Raw genomic sequence first — 17,859 nt, forward strand, 5'->3', positions numbered from 1 at the left:
AAGGAGCCCAGCGAACCCCTCACAACTTGCCCTAGGCTGAGGAAGCAGAACCCGGGGTTAAAAAACCCCTAAATGAATCAAGATTGAGTAATTGGCCTCTGGGGTGTAATGATCCTGCCTGTGTCTAAAGGACATTCTCCCCTGTTTAAATCAGCCTCCCTCTCCTCAGTAAGAAACACACATTTCTGTGGCACTAAAAACAGTTGTAATTGCCAAAGTTATTTGTGTCTCAATAACTCATTAATCTGGAAGGACAAAGACAGTGCCCAGAGGTCATGCATGACCCAGTAATGAGACCATCAAGCATCACCATAAATAATTAAACCAAGACACATTGCTTGAGAACTTTTTCATCCTTTTCCCCTCCCCCAGGCCCCTTGCAGTCCCTTCATTAGCTGTGCCACTTGCAGTGTGCCATTGCCACCCTGCAGAGCCCCAGCTTCCATCCTCAGGGGATCACAGCAGAGCTGTGGCTGCAAGGGGGCTGCAGACATCAGCCAGGCCAAGTCCCTTGCTCCAAGCAGGATCAGCTACAGAGCAAGTTGCCCAGGACTGGGTCCTCTTGAGGTCTGAATGTTTCTTTGTGGCCATGAGGGCACATTGCTGGCTCGTGGGCAGCTTGTGGCCCCCCAGCACTCCCAGGTCCTTCTCCCCAGAGCTGCTTCCCAGCAAGCTGATTCCACACCTGGCGGTTCTGTGCCTCCTGTTAGCCAAGGTGACAGTGGTCCTGTTTATCTGAGAGGCATAATTAATCTGAAGGTAATTGAGGGATTCTGTATTTAACCTGTTATAACAGAGAATTCAATTGACTTCCTGAACCAATCAATTTCTCTCTCTCTCATTGTTTTCCAGGAGGGATTTGCTCTTTGTTGTTGGGTTTTAAGCATTGTCCAAATCTACTTTTGTCTGCAGCAGGAGCAGACAGCTCCCTCCATCCCCACTCTGGGGAGGAGAGGAGAGTTCTTAAGGGGCTTTGTCAGGCTCTGCCTTTGCACTGTTGGGACTGAGAAAAGCCATGTTGTAGAAGTCCAGCAAATACCTTTTCACCACCATTTAATGTGCTTGGTTCCTAAACAATTGCAATTGATTTTGTTTGCTCCTGCAAACATGAATTACCCTCTAATCATTTCAGCCTCCCAGCCTGACTTGTGTTTTAAAAGTGAGAAAATGCAGGCATGGGCATGGGAGGAAGGAAGGTTGGAGGCAGCTGCAAGGTTGGGCTTTGTCCTGGCTGCTGGGGGTGCAAGCAATGCCCCTGGCTGTCACCCCTGCAGCTCAGGTCATGCACTGCAAGGGGAGAGGCAGATGTCAAAATGGAACAGGGTCATAGAGCTGTTGAGGTTGGGAGAGACCTCTGAGAGCACCAAGTCCAACCACTCACCTGCATCTTAAAGGTCTTTTCCAAGCCAGGTGGTTCCCTGCTTCTGTGAGCTGCTCTGCATTTACTGCTGGATAATTCAAGTCAGGCTTTGGCCTGAGCTGTCTTCAAGTGCATTTCACACGTGAAGGCAGCTTCCAGAAGTGCACTTAGTGGCTCTGTAAATCAGCCTTAGGTTTGCTTTTCATTTTCGTTCTGAAGACACTCTGAGCACTTGCAGTGAGGCTCCACAGCCTCCTGCAGCACTGGAAATTATCTTTAAGCTGAAAAACAAAAGCCCCATTAAGTGTCTCTCCTACACAGTGTGTTCAGTTGTTTATTTCAAGTGCAATCCATGCATAGGAGAGGCTGCTTCAGGAGCTCCCCTGTGGAGGTAAGGCTTGGTCTGGGGGGTGCTGAGGATGCTCAGCCTCTGGAGAGCAGCTCTGGGCAAGGCTTTAACCTTGCTGGTGATAAACCAGAGCAGGAGACTGCACAACCTCTCTGAGCAGCCTGCTCCAGGCCTCCAGCACCCTCACACCAAAGAAGTTTCTCCTCAAGCTCAAGTGAAACCTCCTGGGTTGCAGTTTGTGCCCACTGAGCCTTGTCCTGTCATTGCCAACCTCTGAGAAGACCCCATCCCCACCCTCATGACCTCCAGCCTTTAGATATTGATCACTATTGATCAGCTCCCTTTTCAGTCTTCTCCAGGTGGAAGAGCCCCAGATCTCTCAGCCTCTCCTCATCAGAGAGATGCTGCAGGCCCTTGGAACAGAGCAAGGCCAACTCTCTGCACCAGGAAATATTCCTTCCAGCCACCATGGACAAGGGACTGATGTATCTAAGAAGATTTACCCCTCTCAAAACCCTTGGCTATTGTTTTGCTCCTTATTCCTTTGAAGGCTTTGGTCATCCCCAGGAAGTTGCAGACCTTTCCCAAGGACTAATAAAACCCTTCTTGCAGGTCAGTGAGATCCTGTGGCCATCAATTCCAGTGGTTAAGTCTGAAACCAGGGAGCTGCCTTTCCAAACCTGCTGGATGATGTTTTCCCAGGTGAATTCCTGAGCTGAGAGAGGATTTTTAGGTTATTTGTGGAAGGAATTGAGCACTTACTAGTTTTTTTTCCTTCCCTTGAAACTCTTTCCTTTCTTTCTACTCCTCCTGGAAAATGTAAAACAGTTGAATATTTTCACTTGAAGCTACAGTGTGGCACTGATCAGTTCTGGCTCCTGCTTTCCCGTGCTGAGAGCAGGTCTGCTTAGAAGCATCTCTTGCTTTGTAAATTCCATTTAGCTCATTAGCTCCTCAAATGCTGCTGCCTTCTAATCTGCCTGCACAGCAACTGGCAGCCTTGTCCATGAGGGTGACTTCTAACTGCCATTGCAAAGCAAACAATAAATAATGTTGCAGTTAATCAACAATCAGATAACGAGCGAGGTACAGAAAAAGGACTCTGGAGGCTGGAGAGCTTTCATACCCTCAGGGAGGGTTTGTTTAGGGTTGAAGCCTCCAGGCTGAGCTGCATTCTGTGGAAGTCACTCAGGATCATTCTTCCAGAGCCAGAAACCTTCTGGGGAGGGCACTGCAAGTGCTGTGAGCCCCTGGAAATTAGTGATGTTAAGGCTGTGTGCTTGTTAACTTTGATCAGCAGGGAAACAAGCCATGGTGACATCCACAGGCACGGAGAGAGCAGGATCAGAAAGTTTTCACACCACAAACCCTTCAGCTGTCATCCCACTCAGCTGTACAAGAAGGGAAGAAAAGTTAATGATGCAGGAAAAATGACCACCAGCAGCAGCTGGATCCCAGTGGCTTCTAGTAATATTTTCAGAAGGGGAACAGCTGCAGGCTGCCATTCTCAGTCTTTCCTGTGGAAATCAAGGGATAAAAAAGGAAATTACCTTTGCACACATTCCAAATGCTGAAAAGAAACAGATTTCATGCTGGAGTGGTGCTTGGCAGTGCAGGTGTGGGGGAATGATAATGGAGGCTTTCCTGGGCTCGTGGCTGGACTCGATGCTCTGGAAGGTCTTCTCTACCCAAAATGGCTCTGGGATTTTAGGGTTCATGCAGCCACACTGGAACTTGAGCAGGAGTAAGCTTACAGGAATAGGTCTTTCTTTTGCAGATCACCCTAGGTAGCCTCCTTTCTGTCTTGTCCTTCAAGCACACACTGCCCCCATACAACTCTGCCACAGGCAGTTCCAGCGTCCAGTCAGAGGCCAGCACCCACCTCCCCATGCAGACACCACAAAGCTGTGTCCCCCCTAATTACTGCTTTGCCTGTGGCTTCCACTGAAGGCTGTCCTCATTTGCAAGGCTTGCCAATTTACTTCCTAAAGCTGTCTGTGGCCCTCCTCCCAGCAGAATTTGCCATGCAAAAGAGCTGATGAAATCTGGACCAGAGGCTCCTGCTATGCACTGCCAGCATTTGGATTGCCACTTTGGGCAGTACACCACAGCCCAGGTGCCATGGAAAGTGCTGGAACCTCAGTGGTTGCAACCATCTTTTCATTTCAGCCTCCCAAGTGCAGACTTCAGTAAGGCTCTTGAGCATTTGTGGGCTGTATCCCTGCTGCCAGCCAGTTCCCACTGCTGGGGGAATAAGCTAAGGACCTGGCATCTGGATAGACAAGCAGGGCTGGCAGAGGAGGAGGAGTCATGATCCCAGGATGTGGAACCTCTGCATTGTTGGGCTGCCTGTTTATTTTTAGCTTGGGCTTGCTGGGTCTGGTAGATGCTTCAGAAGCACTTAGAGCTGAGATTAAGCACTTGTCATGGAGCAGATATATTTAGAAGTAAAAATAGTTATTAGATGTCTGAGAAAAATGGAAATAAAACTTTAATAGAATGAAGAGGAAGTGCACCTTGGGGGGAGGATGCTGTGCTTGTGAGAAGGATGGATGGGAAAGCTGGAGAGCGTCTGAACACAGTATTTGGCTGCTGTGGAGTGTCCCAGGGTGCTATCTGCCACCTGGGGTGAGCTGCAGAGAAACTGTGGGATCAGCATGGCTGAAATGATCTGATCCAATGCTTTGACTCCTATCAGCCTTCACAGTCACACCAAGAAGCAAAAGTTCTTCAGCTGGGGGCTGTGTCAGGGCTGTGTTTGGATTGCACATCAGAGGAGCTGTTGCAGCACACCCTCAGGTCACCTTAGCACCTGCTGAAGGAGGAGATGCTGGGAGCACACAGGCTGCTGTGTGACTGTTGTGAGGTTGAAGTTGGTCAGGGGAGGCCGCTGCTGCAGGGCTCGTGCTGAACGCAGGCTCTTTGAGGAGCTCTGAATCTTGCAAGCTGTTAGCAGTGTGGGCTGTTACCTGCTGCAGCCACTGGCACAGGAGCTGGGTGGCTCTTCCATCCTTGGTGGGTTTCAGAAGGCCACTCATCTTTCTGCAGTGGACACCATGGCAGAAATTATGGCTCTGCTGTGGAGAGACTCTGGGGAGGATTCTTGTTTTGTATTCTGTCTGGGTGGCTGTAATTGTTCTCTCTGTGTCTGAAGCCTCTAAATCTATCCAAGAAGTCGAAATGATTTTGTAAAGCCTTGAAAATGCAACTGGAATGTGACGGAGTGGCTGAGCAGCTCAGGGGAAACACAAAGTGCTGCTCGCTGCCCGAGGCCTGAGCTTGGCAAACGTGGATCAGGCAACACCTTGGACAGACCCAGGTGCCTCTGAAGTTTGCCTATTTTGCTCACTGCTTTTTCACTAAGGAGTGTCTAGAATAGGCTGTGCAGGAGCAGTGCAAACCCCACAGGTGTCCACAGGGAAAGAAGAAATTTGCCACAGAGCATTAGCTCCTTTCCTCCCAGCAGGAGTTCTGCCACTGGTGCTACCAGAAGAAGACATTCTGGGCTGTAAATCTCCAGGAACTGAAGAGCTACTGCTACAGGGAGGCACAGATAGGTTCTGCTCTTCCTTACAGGCAGATGGTGAGAGGCAAAGTCAGCCTCCCATGCAAGTGTTGGTGGTTGCTGCTGTTAATGCTGAAGCATTTGTCCATGGTAGGTTGAAAGGCTCAGGGTTAAGACTCCAAGCATGCTTTGGTCAAGCACTGGCACAGGCTGCCCAGTGAGGTGATGGAGTCCCCATCCCTGGAAGTGTTTGAGAAAGGTGTGGCCATGGCTCTTGGGATGTGATTTGATGGCCACAGTGGGGTTGGGTTGGGTTGGACTGGATGATGTCACAGGGCCCTTCCAACCCAAACAATTCCATGGCTCTGTGCTCAGCAGTGTGTGGGTATGAAACAGTCACAACTGTTAGCACTGATAAAGCTCTGAGTCAGAGATGGGCAAATCCATTGTGCTGGAAGGGAAGCCATGGATTCCATGGCACAAAGGTACTGGGTGGGTGATTTATCTGGGTAACTCTTGCTCAGGTGGCAGCAGGCTTTGCCAGCTGGATGAGGATCAGCTGAGCACTTAGAACATGTCAGGTCCCTGAGCTGTGTGCACAGATCTGTCCCTCCCACCCCTCTGAGGAATGAAGCCACAGAGAGGCATCTGCAGCCTCCTGTCTGCTGTGAGGCTTTTGCCTTTTGCTGTTGCTTATTTCCACTGATTAAAACTTTCCCATTTCTTCCTCTTTGGCAGATGTCCAAATGGTTTTGTTGTCTGTGTTATCGGGGTGGGGGTGGCAATTCTGCTGCTGAGGGGAAGCTCAGCTGCTAAAACCTTCTGCACTGGAATCGTGACATTTCCCACCGGGTATCAGAGGGGGTTTGGAAAACAAAATGATTGAAAACCTTTGGTAGGAAGGTGGAGATTTTGAGCCTCAGTAAGGACCTGGCAGCAGGGCAGCTTGTGGCAATGCTGCTGCAGCTCTCCTAGGATCAAAGGATCCAGGGAAAGACATCTCCTGAAACTTCACACGGCTCCTCTAGACGCCTCCTCTCTTGCTTCTCTCTCAGGTCTGGCAGGGTTTCAAATGGACTCTTGCTGGAGAATTATCAATACAAGGTGTAATAACTGCACACTCCAGCTTTTACCTTTATTAGGAAAGCGTATCATGAATAAATATGACTGCAAGCTGAAGTGGTCCTGCCTGTAGTGGCTAATAGAGAGATGGAGAAAAGCTCTTTCCACATCATTTCTGGTAATTAAGTTCTGAATCTTGTGTGAGGGAGGTGTGTGTGCTGCTGGCCTGTTCAGAATGAAAATAGTTGCTAATTATGGTATTTTTCTCATGGAGATTAATCTCTGCTCTGTAGAGAGCGACAAATTCTCATCTCAGGACAAACAAAACCAGGCTTTTTGTTCAGAAGCTTTGAGATGTTGCAGTCTGAATGCAGACACAGGGAGGGAAAAGTTGAATTGCTTTGTGGATTTGGTTGTTTTTTTTTTAATGGAGTTGAACTGCTTTGCCCTTTCTGTGCTCCAGTGGAGACCCTCAGCAGAGCAGGTAGTGAGGCTGGGCAGGGATGGCTCCATATGGAATGGGTTGCATGGGCAGGAGCCAGAAATAAGGACATACAACACAAGAGCTCAGAACCGAGGTTCATTTTTGTTGCAGAGTTCTGAGTAGCAGCACAGAATCCTCAGGAGGTGTGGGCCGTGCAGAGCTGCTCAGCTCCTTAGCCAGGGTAGGAAATACTTTAAAGTACTCGCAATAAAATAACTCCCAGTGGTCAGCTTGTGGTGGACTTCAGACAAAGTGCTTCCACGTCCCTCTGACATCATTCTGTGGAACTGGGGGAGGGTCAATTCGAGCCTCCCCCAAGCCAGGTGGGCAAGTAGCAGGAGGCTGAAGCAGAAGGTCTGTGGCTGGAGCCTGCTGAGCTCCAGAGCAGCTCCTTGGCTGCAGGAAGTCACTGCTTGGGCATGGGGGGACCCGGGGAGAAGAGGAGTTAGGGGGAAAAAGGTGTCAGTAATTCTGCAGCTTCAGTTCTGCAGTAGCAGTTATCAGTATTTCCCTGGCTAAAAGGTGCTGAGACTGAAAGGAGAAGCCAAGCTGCTTCCAGCACATTCCTGTTTGGATTTGATGCAGGCAAGGAAATGCCTTTTGTGTGGATCTCTTTGGACACTTCCTGCCCCCCACGAGCCTTTAACAGGAGTTTCACTTTTAATCTGCAAACATTCCCCCTCCTGCTCTCATCCTCTGAACACGGGAAAAGTAAAACAGTTTAGAATTTGCCAAAGAAAAACAGCCAGGTCGGATGGCTTAGGGGGAGATCAGCTTGCCAAACAGCCCAGCGGCAGTGTTTTGTTTGGTGCTTCCAGCGCCTGCCAGAAAATCCCCAACACAAACATCTGATCAGCTGGGGGAGGCGAGGGGGTCCGGGGAGGGCTGGTGGTGGGCAAGGCAATGCTGTGTCTTTAATTTTTCTTTTCTGGAGGAAGAAAGTCTGCATAGCAATGACAGGATCGCTTGTTCATGCCTTTAATGCGCGATCTGTTTTCTCCAGTGGAGGGCACTCAGTGTATCACAAACTAGAACATTAGCACCAACAAGCTCCGAAGCATCACCGCTCTCCGGGAAGCCTCCTGAATTAGACGAGAGCTGCCTCCCAGCACAGCTACGAAACACTCGAAACCTGAGCGCCTAAATGGATAAACCTTTCCTGCACGGCCTTTGAACTGGGGGCTTACACAGCACGGGGGCCTGCCTGCTTCAGGAGCCGGGCTGCTGGAGGATGGATTGCTGTGGCTGGCAATGGCACAAGGCAGCAGAATGAGAGATGCTAGGTACCGGCAAAGGCTTTTGTATTCCTCCCGGAGAAGTTGGTTTGCCGCCGTGGTCTGCTGTGGCTTTTCCTTGCTGATTGTCACTTAACGCTGATGGTTCTCTGATGACTTACACAATGGCTCTCAGAGCTTAGAGTCCCTCCCTACCCCTCCACACTTCCCCCCCCCACCCCCAACCCCATCCTTCGTCCTGTCTTCCCCACCCCCAATCCCTTCCCTATTCTTTCCCTTCCTCATCCCCAAAATTCTCGCTTGTCCTCTCTAGGGAACTTTGTGTGGGTTACTGGCATGCACGCTGGATGGCGATGATGTGAGTGGCAACCCTGCTGTGCCATGAAGATTCTGAGGGTTTGAGGAAAGAGACCAGTTTGGAAAAGAGGGAGGCAGAGGGAGGGGGGGGGGGGGGAATACCAAGAGAGAAGAAAACAGCTGGAGGAAGGCGAAGGAGGCCGTTTGCCGCCGACAAAAGGATGGGTAAGTGAACTTTTCTTGTTTGTTTGTGAGCTGCAGCCGTGGGGGTCATTTTTCAGTTGGTTATTAGCTGCACGGGAGGGGGAAACAGCCTCCAGAGCAGCAGCGGCGGCAGCGCATTCCTTTGCCAGGTGACTCACTATCTGCCGCTGTATTTTTAGATCCCCCAGGCACACAGACACCTTTCCCCCTGCAGTGCCTTTGTAATTCAGCTGTAGAGGCATGCAGCGAGGTGAGGGCTGGAGAGGGTCCCCTGGCTGGCTGCATCCCCCCTCCCCCCCCCCCCCCCCCACACCTGCACACCTATGGATGGGTGCAGGGATGCAGCAGGCACCTGGCAGCACATCGCTCCTGGGTCTCCATTCGGATGCCGTGAGCCCGTAGCGGTGTCAGCCAGGCTGCCAGGAAGGGCTCTTAACACTTTGCAGTACGTAGGAAGCTGAGGGGAGTTGGGGGGGGTGAGGGGGGTGGGGGATTGTCTTCTATGGGTGCTTGGGGAAAGGCTGCTTTGGTCTTTGTAAAGAACCCCCCCAAACATCACTGCTCGGTTTCCAGCAGGCATTTGCCAGCCCTATTTATTTCAGGTTTATTTCCCTCCTTCCATTCCCCTCACCCCCAACCCCCAAGTCTGTGGCAGCCAGAACATATTTCCAGCTGCCTGCTGCTGCCACATAGGAAGCAGCATCAAAAACAAAAAGAAAAGGAAAAAAAAAGAGGATTTGAATTAAAACTCTTCCCATCAGATGAGAGGCACAGGCAGCCAGGGGCATTTCAGAGCAGGAATTGTTTTGCAGATTGAATTCCATTTTAATCCAAGCAGCAATAACTGCAGCGCAGGGCTGGGTTTGTGTGTGTGACAAATCATCGAGCAATTATTTACTGAGGTGACAAATAGCCCCCAAAATACTTCCTGTGGGGAGGAGGGGGGTGAATTGTTACCGAGGTGGCAACTCTGGGCAGAGGCAGCAGCCCTCAGATGGATGCAGGGTATGGGAGGTGCGAGCCTGTGCTGGATTTTCCGCCAGCCCCTCCACCCCCTCCACAATCATTCCAAGGTGCAAAATGTGACTGTCCTCACGTAAGGAGCACTGCTGCTCCCTGAGAGCTCTGACATCTCAAATGCAGCATCTGCCAGTCAGGCAGAGCTGTGGGGGGAGAGAGGGGAGCTGGGATAGAAATCAACCCCTTGAAACTTTCTGTGTTTGCTGCTCCTGAGGCAGGGTTTGTGTCAACATTCTGTGTTTAGTTTCACAGAGTACATGATGTAGATACAAAATAATGACTGCTGAGGTACTCAGCTGCATGTGGATCAGCTTAATGTGTCTAATGAGTCATGCTAGAGAAGGATGTCTTCAGGCACTACCTTGCTGTTGGGGTCCCATCCTGGCATTACACAGGGTCCCCCTCCTCGATGTGCTCAAACTTCATTTCTCTGCATCTATTTTACAGTTGAGGCCCATAAAAATAATGAACAAACCTTCCCTTAAGCCCCAATCTCCGTGCAAGAAGTAAAGCCTTTACTTCCTGTCTAATTTTCCCAACAAATCCACATTTTAAAGCTGGATCAAAGTTTTCCATAAGCAGATTTCTCCCTTTTTCTGCAGTAATGTGGGGAGGAATTGGGACTGGCAGTTGCCTTTGTGGAGGGACACGTTTAGCAGCGCGTCAATAGCAGCAGCTTTGGCTCATTTCCTTTCCAGCACTGTGGAGCATTCAGCACAGTGACTTGACAAATATGTTTATTGTGAAAACCTCAGCATCTACGATAAGGATACAGCAGCTACATTGAGAGATGATGTACAGGAGAAGAGCAGGCAGAGAACAGACTCCTGGTCCTCCCTAGGCATCATAAATCACACCAAAGTAATTGAATAACAAGAGGAGAAGTGGGGCTGGTGTGGGTAGGAGGGATGGCGAGGCAGGAACTCGCAGGAGCAGGCTTCACACGGCAGAAGAAAGTGCAAGGCAGGAGGCGAACAGGTTGCCTTCAGCAGCCACTGCTCCGCTTGCACTGTGCTAGCCGCCCCCTGCCCTTCCTGGTCCGCCGCCGCTTTGTGCCGATGGCCTCACAGAGCTCCTTTGTTTTCTTTTTCCCGTGGTAGGTTTCCATTTAAGGAGGCAGCTGAGAGGCATGAGTGTGGTGTTGGTGCTGCTTCCGACGGTGCTGCTGGTGGTGCTGGCGGGGGCTCAGCGAGCCTGCCCCAAGAGCTGCAGGTGCGACGGCAAAATCGTCTACTGCGAGTCGCACGCCTTCAGAGACATCCCCCAGAACATCTCCGGCGGCTCGCAGGGCTTATCCCTGCGCTACAACAGCATCCAGAAGCTGAAATCCAACCAGTTCGCAGGCCTGAACCAGCTCATCTGGCTCTACCTTGACCACAACTACATCAGCTCCGTGGACGAGGACGCCTTCCAGGGCATCCGCCGGCTGAAGGAGCTGATCCTGAGCTCCAACAAGATCACTCAGCTGCACAACAGAACCTTCCACCCCGTGCCCAACCTCCGCAACCTGGACCTCTCCTACAACAAGCTGCAGGTGCTGCAGTCGGAGCAGTTCAGGGGCCTGCGGAAGCTGCTGATCCTGCACCTGCGCTCCAACTCGCTCAAGTCGGTGCCCATCCGCATCTTCCAGGACTGCCGCAACCTGGACTTCCTGGACCTGGGCTACAACCGCCTGCGCAGCCTGTCCCGCAACGCCTTCGCCGGCCTGCTGAAGCTGACCGAGCTGCACCTGGAGCACAACCAGTTCTCCAAGATCAACTTTGCCCACTTCCCACGGCTCTTCAACCTGCGCTCCATTTACCTGCAGTGGAACAGGATCCGCTCCATCAGCCAGGGGCTGACGTGGACCTGGAGCTCCTTGCACAACTTGGATTTATCGGGCAACGACATCACGGGGATAGAGCCTGGCACCTTCCAGTGCCTGCCCAACCTCCAGAAGCTGAATCTGGATTCCAACAAGCTCACCAACATCTCGCAGGAGACCATCAACACATGGATCTCGCTCATCTCCATCACTCTGTCTGGGAATATGTGGGAATGTACTCGCAGCATCTGCCCTCTCTTCACTTGGCTTAAGAACTTCAAGGGCAGCAAGGAGAGCACCATGATCTGCGCCGGCCCCAAGCACATCCAGGGTGAGAAGGTCAGTGACGCGGTGGAAACCTACAATATCTGTGCCGAAATCCAGGTGGTGGTGACCGAAAGGTCCTACCAGCCGCCCAAAACCCCCCAGAGGCCTCTCTTCGTCCCCAGGCCTACCGTGTCCAAGCTGGAGAGCGAGCAGGCGACGTCCGCCGAGCCCAGCCCTTCCGCCGCGCCGCCGACACCGGGGCTGGAGCCGGACTACGAGCACGTCTCCTTCCACAAGATCATCGCGGGCAGCGTGGCTCTCTTCCTCTCCGTGGCCATGATCCTCTTGGTTATCTATGTCTCCTGGAAGCGGTACCCAGCCAGCATGAAGCAGCTGCAGCAGCACTCACTCATGAGGAGGCGCAGGAAAAAGGCGCGGGAGTCGGAGAGGCAAATGAGCTCTCCCTTGCAGGAGTATTATGTGGACTACAAGCCAACAAACTCTGAGACCATGGATGTATCAGTTAATGGATCTGGGCCCTGCACCTATACCATCTCTGGCTCCAGGGAATGCGAGGTATGAACCATGACCCTCCTAAAACCATTTCAGCTGCTGGGAAGGAGAGGTAAATGTTTGAAGCTCTTGAGGTGTCTCTCTAAACACACGAAAGGTTCATGAGGTGGTTGTGTCTCTGGGGCTGCTGGCTGTGCAAGGTTCTCTCCTCAGCAGCAGTGGTGGTGATGGTTCTTGAATGATCCTGATTTATAAGGGAAAAATAGATGAGGATGGAGGAAAGAGCTGTGATAAAGGCTTCTGGAGCGTTATTCCCCTCCTGTTTGCACCCAGTGGCTACAGGACAGTCTCATTGGTAATGTGTTGGTAGGAACAGAGATGTTTAAGAACCTTTTCTGGCTTAGGAACACACATGGGAACCTCTTTGTTGCAGACTCTGTGTCAAGTCTTGAGGGGTTTGTGGTCTATTTAGAGATAATGCCAAAGATTTTCTGCATCTTATGGCTGGAGCAAGAGGACTGCAGCACAACCTTACAGCTAGGCACTGCTTCTCCTGGAGGAGCAGGAAGGTACCAGCTGCTTTGCCAGCTCTGCTGAACTGGAGCCTTGGAAAGGCCCTGGGTCAAACAGAACATCTGCAAATATCTGGGTTGGGAGAGGAGGATTCTCGAGGGGGGTTTGGGTTCATTGTTTTGTTCAGTGAAGGCTTTGCTTGGGAGACAGCTGTGCTGGAGTGAGAGGTTTCCTGTACCTAAGGCCACATTATGAGTTTGACTCAGCCACATGGGGAATGCAAGCAGGAGAAGCTTTCAGTGCTGCTGAAAGCTGTGGTGTGGTGCAAGACAGCAGCAGAGCTTTCCCTGCTGGGCTGTCACTGACCCTGTTGGTGTGCATGTAAGAAACATTGGTGCCTGTCAGTGCCACTGCCCCTCTGCACCTGCTGAGCAGGATTGCTTAATCCTGCAGGTGATGTGGTGTGAGGGGGCCGTGGGGGGTTCTGCTTCCTTGCTTGTGGGCTCATCCTCCCTGGGAGTGCTGTGGAGCTGTATCCAATCCCATTGATGCAAGCTGGGCTTGGCTGTGTGAAAGGTGTTAGAGGTGAGCAGTGCTGAACAGGCTGCAGATCTGGGGGCCTCCCTTACAGCTGGATGCTGTCACTTCCTGACAATAAGGCATCCAGAACACGTTGTGGTTTGGGCACCTGAAATCCCTGTGTGGTTTTGGACCACAGAGCTGAGGGGAAGAGAAAGCAAAGGTCTGCACTTTGGGGTTGCTTTCTCTGGAGCAGCATCATCTTCAGGAAGGACAAGCAGCTGTCACACCCTTGTCACTTCCACCAGTGGGTTGTGAATGGAGGCTTGGGGTGGATTTTCCCTCTTAGCAGCATAAGTAGAGAGTAAGTGATGCTAGCAAAGTTGTTTTGCATTTTCTCTGGCTGTGACAAGGAGCATTAATCTGACCTGAAAGGCTGTCTGCTCTTCATGCTGAAGTTTAACACTGCTGAAGTTTAACACTGCTGAAGTTTCATTAGCTTGAATGAAATGCTGTTTAATTTACACCCAGGTGATATGGCAGAGAGCTGAATCTGCACTCAGAGCTGAGAGCCCATGGAATGAAACCATCCTCTGTAGCAGAACCTGGATCATGATTGCAGGGCACAGAAGACAGGGAGTGTGTGATGTAGTCTGGGAGACTGCAAGCTGAATCATTTGCATTCTGGCAGATAAATGAGAGACTGAAGAGTCCTACCAGGCTGAGGAGCAGAAGGTCCATGTGCTGTCATGTCTTGGTGCTGCTGTGATTGTTACACACAGCAGCAAACACAAGGGGACCCCAGTCCTCCTGCTTTCCAGGTGCAGCACCAGGACAGTTTTATTCTGCAGCTCTCTTCAGGCCGAGTTAAGCTGGGGCACAACTTTGCACAACTGCAGCTGTGCACCGTGTGGTCAGCAGGGCTGTGCTGAGCACAGTGGTGCTGCCCAGGCTGGGGCAGAGGATGTGCACCTGAGGGTGAGCAAAGAGCAGCTCACTGGAGGCAGCGTAGCAGCCATCAGCCCCCACAGAAATGCTCTCTCCAGCTTGGATTTAACATCCTTCGTCTCCATAGCTACAAGGCTCCACTTGTAGAAGGAGAGAGATGCTCTGTACAGCACTTACAAATGGTAAGAAAATAAACCCTTGGAGTGTCTTCAGCAGTGCAAAACTTTTGTGTTTGGGGGGAAAAGAATCAAAGGAAGATCTCATTAATGGCTAATTGACCCAGGTGTGTGCATTCACGGGGAAACTGCTCTGAAAACTGTTCTTTGGTCCAGGCCCATCCTGCTGGCGCTGACTTGCTCACTCACTGTGCTCAGACTCAGCTTTCACTCAGCCAAGGAGCAGCCAGGGACAGGGGTGTGTGTGTGTGTGTGTGTGTGTGTGCAGGAGAGGCTGGTTAGCAACATGGAGGCTTCCAGGATTCATTGCTTAGGAGTTTGTTGACTTTACTTTCGTTGGTAATGTTTCTCAAATGATTGTCTGCTCTCAGGTGTTTGTCCCCACACAGGCCTGTGAGCAGCTGAGGTGGCCAGGAGCGGTGTCCTTCAGGAGAGGACTCATGGCTCGCTTCCCTTTTAACCTGGGAAAGATGCCTGAGCATCCCTGCTGCTGGGAGCTGGGCAATGATGGCTTCAGAGTGTGGCCTAGGGCTGTGTGGGCATTCCTGCTCTGCTCCCAGGGATCGTTTGGGGTTTAGCAGTGTCCAGCTCAGTTCATGCTGCAGCCTCCTGTTTCCCACGGCAGAGCTGGCCCTGGGCTGCCGCGCTGAGGCATTTCTGCAGGCTCTGTGCTGCACAGCAGCAAGGCACAGGAGCAGGGCTGGGGGCTGGGTCAAGCTCAGGGAGCTTTCTAGATACAACAAAGCAACACAAGCAGAGGAGAGCTGCCCTGTCTGGGCCTTTGTGCTGCAGGTAGAGGAGCTGCAGGTGTGGTTTGTGGGGCTGCTTTTGCAAGTCCCTGCTTTGTGAAGTCTTTCTTGTACCAGGGAGGGAGAGCCAGAGCCAGGCTGGCTGCAAAGCGGAGCCACTCTTGGCATCGGAGGCTTTATAATCACTGACACCTGGCCTGGGGTGTTCTGTTTAGTCTCTTGGCAAGGGGTTCTGGAAGAACTGGATGCTGATGGCTTTGGCTCTCACCATCCGGTTAGCAAGCTGCTGCTCTCTCATTCTGGTGTTTGCTCTGTGCCTGTGCATCTTCCTCCCTCTCTCTTTCATATTTATTTGTACATTTGCTGAAGACCTGGGGGCCATAGAGAGCAATTTCCTAACCCAAGCTCTAATCTCATCTGTCTCCTACAGATCACACACAAAGTGCCTGTGCATGGCACTGTGGAGGTGTGTGGGGAGAAGGAAGGTTGCTACAGAACCGTTTCCTTCTCTCTCCTGGAAGGTTATTCAGCTCTGTTTCTCAGGCTGCCAGTTACAAACCAACCACCAACCAACCCAACAAGTGAACATCTTGGCTCTGATAGCTGAGCACTGCTGATGTGAGGCCCTTGGAGAGCAAATTGACACAGACCTTGTGAGGCTGCTTTTTACACTTCTCAGTGTCTAACCATACCCAGTGCTGACAACCAAGGCCACCTGTTCCCTCCACAGACCAGCTCCTCTCTGCCCTGCTGCTCCTGTGCTCTCCTCTGGAGTGAGAAGCAGGGCAGTTGTCACTTGGATTTGCACATGCTAAAATCAGTCACACAAAATTATGTTCACTTTGAATTCTGCTTCCTGCCCTCTTGCCAGTGGGAAGCGATGGATTGATGGAGGGATGTGACATATGCAGGCTCTGTGGGCTGCTGTTGACCTCCTGCTTTTGAGCCTAATTTGAAAGGAAATGTTGACATGCCACTGGTGTTTATTATTTATTTCTGGCACACCACTGCTGCCTTGTTCTCAGCAAGATGCAGAAAAGCAGAAGAGTCTCCACGGCCCAGATCCTCCTCAGCCCAAGGTTCTGGTCCTGTAAGGACAGACATGGCTCTGGAGCTCAGCTCAGGAAGGGGTGCCCAGGAGCTGAGCATGAGCTGACGAGGTACTGAGACCTCTGGAGGGAAAGGGCTCCATGACTGGCAGAGTTTGTCATCATCTCTGATCTCTGGGAGCAGTGCTGCTCTTTCTTGTGGCCATCAGCCTGGTGGGATGCTCAGCAAGGACCCCATGGCAGAGGGGTGAGTTCATCCCAGCTGGGGGGGAGCACAGGATGAAGCTGGTTTCACAAGGGGTGCATTAAAAGAGAAGAATATGGGGGGTGAGGGGTGTGGGAAGCTTGGAGAACTCACTGCCATTCTGGAGCCAAAGCTGTGTGGTTGCCTTTCCCTTTTGGAACACATTAGGATGGAGGTTGTTAGTTTGGCTTTCTTATGTCCTTCTGTGCTGTGGCTCCTTCTCTGCCTGCTTCTTCACCTCTCTGTGACTGTAGATGGACCTCAAATGCTTGCTTGAGCTGTAAATCAATCTCACAAAAGTCTGTCATAAGCTCTGTGTTTGTACTGGGAGGGTAAGCAAAGGCTGAGCCAGGAGCTGCTCCTCGGTGCAGTGTGTCTGGAAGAAATATGTCAGAAGTGGCTGAGAGGTGAAAACTTCAGGCACCAGGCCAGAGGGAGAGGCTGCAGGAGAAGGTGGATTTAAAAAATGCCTTCAGGATCAGGAGCAGAAGCAGAGATTTGTGTCTGGCTGTTACCCTCCAGAGCCTTCTCCAGCCCTGCAGACTCGTTCTGGCAAGTGCGATGTCAGCGCACAGGAGGTTGTGCTCTACAAGTGGTAGTGATGTAGTAATAAACACAGAGGGGCAGATTTTGCTGGGCTCAGCGCTTGCAGAGTGTGAGCTCTGCCAGAGACATCACCCAGAGCCTGGCCCTGCTTCCGGCAGCGCTCAGCCAGCTGTGCAGCAGCAGCAATTGAGGCTCTGGGTGTGGATTTGAAAAGGAAGCTGCGGAAGGATGCTGAGCACTTGTGAAAGTCTTACTCAGTCCTTTTTCAGGTGCCTGGGTGAGGGATGAGCTTGGCTGAGATCTGGTCTTGCAGTACAGGTGCTGCTGAGACCTTGGAAGTGATTAGCTGTGAGGCAATGCAGACAATCTCACCAGTGAAATTGTTTGGTGTCCTCCCCAGCCCTGTTCTCCAGACCCTGCCTTGCAGCCCCTCAATGTCCTCCCTGGAGTGAGAGCCCCAAAGCTGAACACAGTACACAAGGGGTGGCCTCAGCAGTGCCCAGTCGGGGGCACCATCACTGTCCTGCTCCTGCTGCCCACACCACTGCTCATCCAGGCCAGGCTGCTGGTGGCCTTCTTGGCTGTCAACCAGCACCTCCAGGTCCTTTTCTGCTGGGCACCTCTCTCACCAGTCTGCCCCAAGCCTGGAGCCTTCATGGAGCTCTTGTGACCTAAGTGCAGAAGCCAGCACTTGGCCTGGTTGAATCTCATCCCATTGTCCTCAGCTCTTCAATCCAGCCTGTCCAGGTCCCTCTGCAGAGCCTTCCTACCTTCAAACAGATCACCACTGCAAACTTACATAGGCTTGGAACCTTCCTAACCACATTTCAGACATTACATTTGCTCCTTTGGGTCTCATCCAGAGGCTGGCAGTTGAATGGATGCTGAGGATTTTTTGGTCTTAAGCATCACCTCCAGCTGGGAGGGTAACTGATGGACCATTATCCTCCTGTCCTTCTCATCACCTCTTTTTCTACTTCCCCAAATTTTGCCATTTTCCAGAAGCTTCATGTTT

General features: G+C 51.6%; 1 protein-coding gene across 2 annotated transcripts in view; it reads left to right on the forward strand.

Moving 5' to 3' along the window:
- The first annotated feature begins 7,702 nt into the window (after positions 1 to 7,702).
- The window catches only part of LRRTM4 (leucine rich repeat transmembrane neuronal 4), a 126,470-nt gene continuing 116,313 nt past the window's right edge, over positions 7,703 to 17,859 (forward strand). Inside the window, exons 1-2 of one of the 2 annotated variants that reach the window (XM_068156793.1) lie at positions 7,703 to 8,517; positions 10,617 to 12,163. In XM_068156793.1, the coding sequence (XP_068012894.1) occupies positions 8,514 to 8,517; positions 10,617 to 12,163 (1,551 nt within the window). In that variant the 5' untranslated portion in view covers positions 7,703 to 8,513. Of the gene's footprint in view, positions 8,518 to 10,616; positions 12,213 to 17,859 lie in introns of both variants that reach the window. The other variant, XM_068156794.1, reaches the window with a different exon arrangement.

Source organism: Melanerpes formicivorus, unplaced genomic scaffold (assembly GCF_026170545.1).
Source record: "Melanerpes formicivorus ecotype bairdi unplaced genomic scaffold, bMelFor1.0.p_v2 SCAF_34, whole genome shotgun sequence".
Lineage (NCBI taxonomy): Eukaryota > Metazoa > Chordata > Aves > Piciformes > Picidae > Melanerpes > Melanerpes formicivorus.